The following is a 9,547-nucleotide window of genomic DNA, read 5'->3' as shown; positions in this document are numbered from 1 at the left end:
ACAACACTTTACTATAATAACCAAAAAACATCGGAACAAATGAACTTGTTATAAAGAAATTTGACTTTATTAATTATTCCACGAGCCGAGGTCACCCACACAAAAAGATAAGTAAGAATCAATAAGGCCAAGTCAAGAACACCAACTTTGTACAAGTCAAAAAAATCTCAACCACATTCTAATAGAAAAATCAACTATATGATGCCAATAGGCAACTTTTCCAATCTTGACAAGTCAAGGTACAAACAGAACAGCACACAGTATAATCCACATAAAACACATCTCACTTGCATCATCTAGATCTAATTAGCTAGTTAACTTCTAAATTTTAATGTATTGTCCATAGAAAAAACAATCATTTAAATCCAATTACAAACTTTAGAATCTATAGTCTTTTATGTCAGCCACTAATCGAAAAGGATTATTATTCTCAACCTTTTTGACAAATGGATTATTATAATCCAGAAACAAGAATCACAACAATCTCATATATATAAGAAAATTTCTAACTTCAAAACACATAAAAGATAAAAGAACTAGTAAAACAATTTTAAAAAAGAATTTACCTTCTTACCATCCCAAAAGTGAAATTTTGAAAAAGGGTGAATGGAAGTTGAATCAACATTAACACAAACTTTAGACTCCAACAAGAAACCAAACAAGCTAAGATCTATCAGATTTCCAAGACTGTCTTTCTTGAAAAAAACATCCTCAAAAAAGAGCTCAAAATCCAGGTTTTCTTGTCTCTCCATTGATACATCAAGTGATAACTTGAGCCCTGAGCAACTAAGTCCAGTGAAAATGCCAGATTTATCACCAAATTATATGAAGGTCACAACTAGCTATGATGCAAAGAAAGGAAGTACTTCTCAGGTAAAATTAAGTGTCTGCACTTTCTTGATTCTTGCATTTGATCAAACAGTACCAGTGTCAAATCCTTCAAAAATATATTACTTTTGGAGGATCTGACACGCACCCATCGGTATTTTGAAGAGTCCGAACAACATAGCATAGAAGTGTTTGACTTAGTCCTAGTAGTCTATCAGTATGAAGAATAAAAATATTTGTTTGATAATGACATAATATTACAATATGAATTTTCTTACTTGTCAAAGTTATGAAAGTTTCATTTCTTGCTTGAATTGATCATTGTTAAAGAAGGCAAAATACCAATTCTCTCTTTTGTGTAACACCCTTTTTCATGTTTCAGAAGGGGATTGGATCAGTAGATGAGATCTCAATTCATTCATCAACTTTAAGATCATTAGCAGCTGAATTATCTGCACAAAATGATGACAAAATCAAGAACAGACCAGCATTAAAAAAGATAATGAAGAATTTTGGAAGTACAAGGTCATTTAGAAGAAGGTCAAGATCAGTAATCAAGAATCCTACTAAATCACTATCTGATTATGCTGCAAGTTCAGTTGAGGTTTCAGAATCATCACCACCACATTATAGGAAAGCAACAAGTTGTTCTGAAGGTAAAGGTTATTCTCATTCAAGTTTACATAATAGCTATGAATCTAGCTTTGATAGTAGTGATCAAAGCCGGAGTCCGAGGAAATATGTGCAAACTTTGTCAAGGACAACTAGTATGAGAAGTGTCAAGATTTTGATAAATAAGGCTAGTCTTAAATCCAAGAGGGGTTCCTCTAAATGCTGTCAAATTCCGGATAAGGCAACGTGTTCTTCGACTCTTAAGGATTCCAAGTTCCAGGAACATGTGGTGTTTCAACCTGGACAAACTGAATCAGATAGGATTTCTAAGTTTAAAGTTTGTTCATATCATCATTGTTCTCTGCATGGAGGACATTATGATGATCCTTCGCCCCCAGTAAAGCGCGTATATAGGAGGAAAAGATTGCTGAAATCACAAAAAAGCATCAGAATGAAAAGTAAGCCAAGAAATGGAGAGAAGTTTTCCGAAATGACTCGATTGATCCCTAGTGTAGATCCTTCTTTTTGTGTAGAAAGCAATACTAAAGAAGACGCTGGATTTTACGAGGCTATTGAATATGCTGATCTTGCTGAGATTGCCTTTGGTGAAACATCATTTCCAGAACAAAGTTACCAGGAGACACTCAACATAATGAGAAAATATTCTACACAAGAGAAAGACACTCATTTTACAGCTTCAACATGCTGCAATTGTATGGCGCGAGAGCAGATTGAATCTGTTTCTGTTACTGATGCTGTAGACTCAAAAGATGATAGTGTTACAGCATCACCTGTTTCTGGTCACCAGGAGAGAAATCTTTCACTTGTCTTAAAGCAAGATGATAGTGTCTCTACATCTGGTAAGGATGAAAATAACAACAGAACGAGATCGGTGTTGGATATTTTTAATGGAGCAAAATGTAACAGTGCAAACACTCGGTCTGAAGATGGACTATTCACTAATAGAACGAGATCGGTGTTGGATATTTTTCATGGAGAAAAATGTAGCAGTGAAATCTCTTCAGTTTCAGCTAGAAATATCCAGCTGGAACTTGGAAATATCCAAGAAAAGGATGGCAAAGCTGATCTGGACGAGGACTTTGATAGCACATCAGGTTCAGCTGTGGATTCTGAATCCAAGAATTGTCTTCCACTTGAAGTTGCTGAACCAAAGAAGAAGCATATGAGCATGTGGAGTATGATTCGTAGGCATATGATTCCGGATGGATCTGCAGAATCTGAGAACAAATCGTCTAGTGGAGTTAACGAAGAAAGTTCTGACTCATGTTTGGATTTTGTTGAAAGAGAATTGATACCTGCAAATGAGGATGCAGAAAATCAAGAAGTTGAATTGCGGAAGCTTTTCGCCATCAAGCTGGTACGAGAAGCAATCGAAAGAATACTCCTTCCAGAAGTTCAATCTGATGACCAATCAGTTACAAGCGAGTCCGGTGCAGATCAAGAATCCTTGGAAATGAATCACAATGAAGGTATGAAATTAGTACTACAACTTATATTTGTCTTTCATTTGTTTAATGAGAGTTTTAGCATGAGTAGATGTAAGTTTTATCTGTTCTCACTATAGGAATTATCCTGAACAATTGATGTAAGTTTTTTCAATGCAACAGTGTCGTCTACCAAAGAAAACTTCAAAGAGTCAAAAAGTCTGAACACAGAAGACATTGTTGGCTCAAAGAAGGAGACAACACGAAAAGAAGTCAAAAACAAAACCGAGAAGAGAGCACCAAAACACTGGAGCAATCTTAAGAAGTGGATACTTCTCCAACGATTCGTTAAGGAATTGGAAAAGGTGAGAAAGATCAATCCAAGGAAGCCGCAGCATTTGCAGTTGAATCCTGATCCTGAGGCAGAAAAGGTTAATCTAAAACCTCAAACAGCGGATGAGAGGAAAAGAGGAGAAGAATGGATGCTTGATTATGCACTTCAGAAGGCGATAAGTCAACTTGCTCCGACTCAGCAAAGAAAAGTGGAATTGCTTATAAAAGCATTTGAAACTGTAGTTCCACCCCAAGGAGACAATAGCCAGGTTGCATTTCCTAAGCTCCGAGCCAGCAGTGAAGAACATTTGCAGATCACAAATAAGGAGAATGAATTTGTTTCTAGAGCAGGCGATACGGGGATTAAGGCAGAGAAAGTTATTTCAGGCATAGACAGTAAGTGTGAAGAAAAAGACTGCTCTAAGTACAAAGATGACGATATTCAACCGTCTATACCAAGGCAGAAGTTGGACGAAGTGACAAGCGCTTCGAAAGATGAGGTTTTGGTGGAAGCAAAAGCTCAGAAAGAAGATCAGGAAGATAGTTCAAATGATTTTAATAAAGAAACATCCTCTGTTGTCTCAGCAAAAGAATGTGAGAAAGCACCTAAAGCTGTTCGGGGATTTTCTCTCCTATTAGCAATGTCCGATCCAAAGAAAGATGATGCAGCATCCCAAAAGCAGGTGGATAAGCGGAACTACATCAGCATGTGGCACATGATATCACAACATGTGCTATCAGACGTTGCGTCAAAAGTTGGAAATGAACTACTTGATGGAACTGATGATGAGGTGGAGGACAGCAATACACCAACTGGAACGAGAACCTGTAATTCTCGCCAGGATTTCACCGACACAAAGGATGAGCCAGACACAAGCAGAGAAGATCATAATCCAAGCCACAATGGGAGAAATTTTTGCAGAGATGATGCTGTCAAACTCATACGAGAGGCAGTTAACGAGATCCTTACAACGCCAATTCAAGATGATTCATCTGATACACAGTCGGTCACCAGTGACATAACCATGGACCAGGAGTTCTCAGAAATGGAAGGTGAAGCAAAGAACAGCTCAAATTCTACAGAGGAGAGCTTGACAAATCATGACATGAGTGAAGATGGAAAAATGTTTGATCAAGAAACAAAGGGTCCGGAAGCTAATACTATCATCACAGAAGAAGAGAGAGCACTTCCTTTAGCCAAGAACAAACCTGAGCCACAAAAGTCAAAAAACTGGAGCAAGCTGAAGAAGTTGATCCTCCTCAAGAGATCAATCAAGGCACTGGAAAAAGCTAGGAAATTTAATCCACGAGCACCTCAGCTTCTGCCTCCTACACCTGATCAAGAACCTGAAACAGTGGATTTAAGGCACCAAATGACAGATGAGAGGAAAAAAGCAGAAAAATGGATGCTTGATTATGCAATGCAGCATATAGTCACCACACTAACTCCAGCCAGGAAAAAAAGAGTGGCGATGCTTGTGGAAGCATTCGAAGCAGTTGTTCCACTCCCAGAAATATGAATCCAACAAATTTTTTGACTACTTTCCTATAGGAATTATGAAGGTAAGCATACTTTCCTGTATTCTTTGTAATTCACTGATTGTGAAATAACAAAAAGGGAACTCAAAGGTAACCTATATAATTAACAGATGTCTAGGCTAAATAGGACTATAGAAACCAATTTATGCAGTTCTGAATGTTTTTACTACCAGTGAGGCTACAAAGAAGAATTAGCCAGTCAGTAAAAGTTGAAAACGAGAGTAAAAGGGATGTCCGGTGCACTAAGCTCCCGCTATGTGCGGGGTCCGTGGAAGGGCCGGGCCACAAGGGTCTATTGTATGTAGCCTTACCCTGTATTTCTGCAAGATGTTGTTTCCACGGCTCGAACCTGTGACCCCGTGGCAACAACTTTACCAGTTACGCCAAGGTTCCCCTTCAATGAGAGTGATGAATGATAAATTCTGACAATGTTTACTGATTTTATTCACTATAAGAGAATTCTAATCTGTGGTCACTAATATGCAGGTTATAACTTGAGAAGTTGTGCATTTGTATTGGAAGAGATTGTTTCAGCACATAAGTGATCAATACAACAAGCTTTCATTGATTTATTAGGCAGCAATTGCTAGATAGAAGTTTGATGTGAGGGTGCATATGAAGTTTTGTATAAAAGTAGATAGGAACAATTATACTTTGTGCTACAGAGTGTATTCTATATTTGTTTTTTTTGGCAAGTAAAACATTTTTTATTTACCAAATAGAGTTATGTACCGATAACAAAAAAACTGATAGTTGGACAGCAAGCCCCAACTCCAGCTATCACTCTACACTACAATCGCCTCAACTACTCTCATATTGACAATCCTAGCTATAATGGATAGAAATTTAGCTGCTCCAGCCATTTTGCAATCCCCTGCTTCATTGCTCCTCTATGATGCACCTCTTGAACTATCTTTTTGATGATGGCTTCCTTTCCTTGTTGTTTGTTGGTGAATACTTCTTGATTTCTTTCATTCCACATATAGTAAACTGCTGCAGATAACAACATTCTATATACTGCAGCTCCAGGGCTCTTTCCACTTGCATTCTGAACATCCCACATTAGTTCCTCATCCCAGCACATAGGGTCTTCTCTGTTAATACCCTGTCATTGTAATAGGTGTTTCCATATCTGTGCAGAAATCTCGCATTTAAAGAACACATGCTCGATACTTTCATCTTCAAGGTTGCATTGAGGGCTGGTTTTGTCTACTATCACTCCCCATCTCATTAATCTATCTCTTGTGAATAATCTTCTGTGTGCTGCCTTCCTTAAGATGAAGATCCATTTGAGTAGGCCTTGGTTATTGCACACCAATTTCCTCCATGTTACCTTTGGAAATTCCCCTCTTAAACTGTTGTAAAGTTCCTTTGTGGAGGCCCTCTCCATATTTTGTATATCATGCACCCCATAACCTGCCTCAATATAGTATCTCTTGGCTTTTAATCCATGATGCTTGTTGGGGAACATCTTCAATCAAATTTCTGTTTGTCCCATAGTACACATGAATCCACTTTACGCATCGCTTGTCTTTCTTCTGACAAAGATTCCACAACAGTTTGCACATTGCAGCTTTATTACACACAGAGATATCAAGTATATTTAGGCCACCAGCAGATCTAGGCATACAAATTTTATCCCATGCCAATAAAGCTTTTTTGGATAGTTCAATACCTCCGGTCCATAAGAATCTTTTACAGTTAGCTTCAATAAGTTTTATCACCTTCTCAGGTAGCACAAAAATCTGGGACCAATATACTTGAATGGAAAACAGGACAGACTTAATCAATTGGGCTCTACCTGCATAAGAGAGGAATCTATTAGTCCATGACTTGATCCTTTCTATCATTTTATCCAGCAGGGGTTGACATTGCATCACTGAGACCCTTTTTGAACTCAAAGGGACACCCAAATATCTTATGGGAAGTTCCCCTTTAGAGAATCCCAGAATAGCCAATATTTCATGTTGTTCTACCCTCCAAAAAATACTGAGCTTTTGCTTAATTTTGCTATTAGTCCAGAAGTTATTGAAAAGCTTTGAAAACATCAAGAGCATTTTCACAAAAGTAATATCTCCCCTAGAAAACAAAAGTAAGTCATCTGCAAATCTCAGCTGAATCAGTTTTAACTTAGCACTTTTCGGATGAAAGTTGAAATTAGACTGTTGTGCTAATGTCTTTAGCTGCCTGCTGAGATATTCCATTACCAATACAAACAAATATGGGGATAAAGGGTCTGAGAATGGTCATGTATGTATTAATGGTCAGTTACATAGAATCAAAAAGATATTTTCCCTCTCTTTCTAGACTTCTTCTCCAATTGGAAATAAGCTCTCTGTCTCCACGAGGTCGGGTTAAGATATGCGTATACACTATCTTTTTCAGACCCTGTAAAGGCAGATCTAAGATTTCTAGAACATGGTGCACCACTAAAAAAGGAAAAAAAAAATATTAAGTGAGAATTCATCCCAATCATTTTGTTAAATAATTCAATATTCAACAAAGTGCACCATTCAGCCATTTTAGACTATGATTCACGTGTCCCATAATCTAGCTTATAAATCCGCCTCTACCGACCCAACTACGTGAGGTATGTTGTTTTTGTTGTTGTTGTTTCTAAACCTTTTCCACTTCTCTCTCTACTCTCAGGATATTAATCCCAAGATAGAATAGTTGAGAGATCTTAAACAATAATATTTTTCAATTAAAAAGAGAACATGAAAAATCAATTGTTATAGGAGTACGTACATATTATGACCATTCTGTTGCGCAAAAAGAAGTAAAGTATATTCTATGCAGATAATATATATTATATTCTTGATTCCCAAGTACTTCTAGGTTCGATAAAAGTCATTTTTCTCTGATGGATATTTAATTTCAGCCAAAAAAACTGGGTAAATATCACTTTTAGCTTACAGTCAAAAACTATTTATATCCGATAGTCACAAAAGTGTAAAAAAATTGTAATATCTTTTGTATATAAATACAGAAATATATATATAAAGTGTAATAAAAATATATATTTTTACGCCTATTATTTGGTTATATAGTGTAATTTTTCTTTTCCCAAAAATTTTCTAGAAAACACGTTGGGAGACATAAATTGAATAGGAAACTACTTGGAGAACAAGGCAGTCAAGGTTATGCACTTTCCTTCTCCTACTTCAATTTGGAATACTTCCCTCTCTCTATAAATACACAACAAAAAGGCAAGAAAGGAAAATATCAACACACACAAAACGCAAACACAATATCACTAAGAAAGTTTAGAGCAAAACAAAACACAATGGCAGGGCTTCAATATTATTTCTTCCCTACTGATTTCTACTATCCAAGGCCACCAAAAATCAACGGAAACAACAACAAAAATATTTCTACTGATGATGTTGCTGCGGCGGCGCCAGCTTCTGTGTGTGGCGGCGTTCTTGAAACGCCAGCGGCCACCGGCGCCACCTTGGACCGCCGTGACATGTTGTTCCAAGACAAGATTCTTAAAGTTTCAACTCCATTGTCAATGAAGTTTGTTAGATACCATCCCGTGTTGGTTTCCAAGAATGAAGGAGCTTGGAGGAGGACAGCACATTACTAAAGAGCTAACTTTACAATTTTTTTATTTTTTCATTTACTAATGTATTTTTGGTATTATTAATTCTTGTATAACTTGCTTGAAATTTGAATCAAGATTTGATTCATGTTGTTACTTTTGATGATTTAAATTGAATATATAATCCCTTTTACTGATATATTATAGTTCTTGCATTTAACTTAGTTGTACACGATTTGTGGTGCGTGATATTTTGGCTTAATGTTTTACTTTTATTAGGTCTTGTTTAGGGTAATTTGTTACAACATTCATTTACACGTACTCTAGCTAGGTTTTGTAACTGCAATATTTGTGGGTTAAATTTTTATTGTTCCCTTGCACCTTTCCCTTTGCCCTTCCCTAATTTCCATGATATATGAAAATAAGTTATCCCAAAATTAATTATTTCGGAATAACTAATCTCGGGATCAGTTATACCGCGATTTTATCCCAATCAAACGTAGAATAATTAATTTATCTCAAATTTAATCCCAAGATTAATTATCCCTTATCCCTCGTACCAAACGTGCCCAATGTATTAGTTTTTTTTCAAGAAAAAATAGCAATCTCACTAAACTATTATTTAATTATCTCTTTATAGAAGATTTGGTCTAATCTGTTGCCACATGAATGAATTGAAACAAACGAAGTACCTTTTAATGGCTTTTGAGATTGGTACACTCTTTAGTCTATGCCATGATTTTGGTTCAAATTAAATATTTATGCAAGAACTAATTAGTATACTACGTTTAAATTACCAATGAGAAGCTTCTAATGTGCACACTTTCTTGAACCAGACAAATACATATTCTCGAAGCCCATAAGGCAATTGATTCCTTGTATTCCAGAAGGTCTTTGCTAGATAACGTAAAACTCAAGTCATATGTCATTTTTTCCCTTCTTATTTCTCTGCATGCCTAATTTAAATTTACAATAGCTCGCGAAATATGTATAAATATTTAAGTTTTAAATCCCAATAATTAAAACGTGTTATGAAAATAATGACAAGTAGAGAGTCCATAAACTTCAAATCTTATCTTCGACTCTGATTGCAACAATACATAAAACAATTTATGAAGTAGGTTTAATTTATGGATGGATAGACTTTATGAAAATCTTACTTTTGGTATAGATGAAGTAGGTTAAATTATTTAATCATGTTACTTCTTTTCCCTTTATCAAATTCCTTTGCTACAGATGAAGTAGG

General features: G+C 36.2%; 1 protein-coding gene across 2 annotated transcripts; it reads left to right on the top strand.

Annotated features, from left to right (window-relative positions):
- Positions 1–473: 473 nt before the first annotated feature.
- Positions 474–5,476, top strand: LOC107771634 (uncharacterized). 2 transcript variants are annotated; one of them, XM_016591060.2, is made up of 4 exons: positions 474–873; positions 1,211–2,930; positions 3,069–4,781; positions 5,244–5,476. In XM_016591060.2, exons 1-3 carry the CDS (start codon positions 607–609, stop codon positions 4,736–4,738), a joined length of 3,657 nt encoding a protein of 1,218 aa, XP_016446546.1. In that variant the 5' UTR covers positions 474–606; the 3' UTR covers positions 4,739–4,781; positions 5,244–5,476. The 2 variants fall into 2 exon arrangements, with proteins under 2 accessions (XP_016446546.1, XP_016446547.1); XM_016591061.2 differs by having other exon boundaries at positions 523–873; positions 1,214–2,930.
- The last annotated feature ends 4,071 nt before the right edge of the window (positions 5,477–9,547 follow it).

This window comes from Nicotiana tabacum, chromosome 23 (assembly GCF_000715075.1).
Source record: "Nicotiana tabacum cultivar K326 chromosome 23, ASM71507v2, whole genome shotgun sequence".
In the NCBI taxonomy this organism is placed as follows: Eukaryota; Viridiplantae; Streptophyta; class Magnoliopsida; order Solanales; family Solanaceae; genus Nicotiana; species Nicotiana tabacum.
This window is presented reverse-complemented; position numbering and strand designations above follow the sequence as displayed.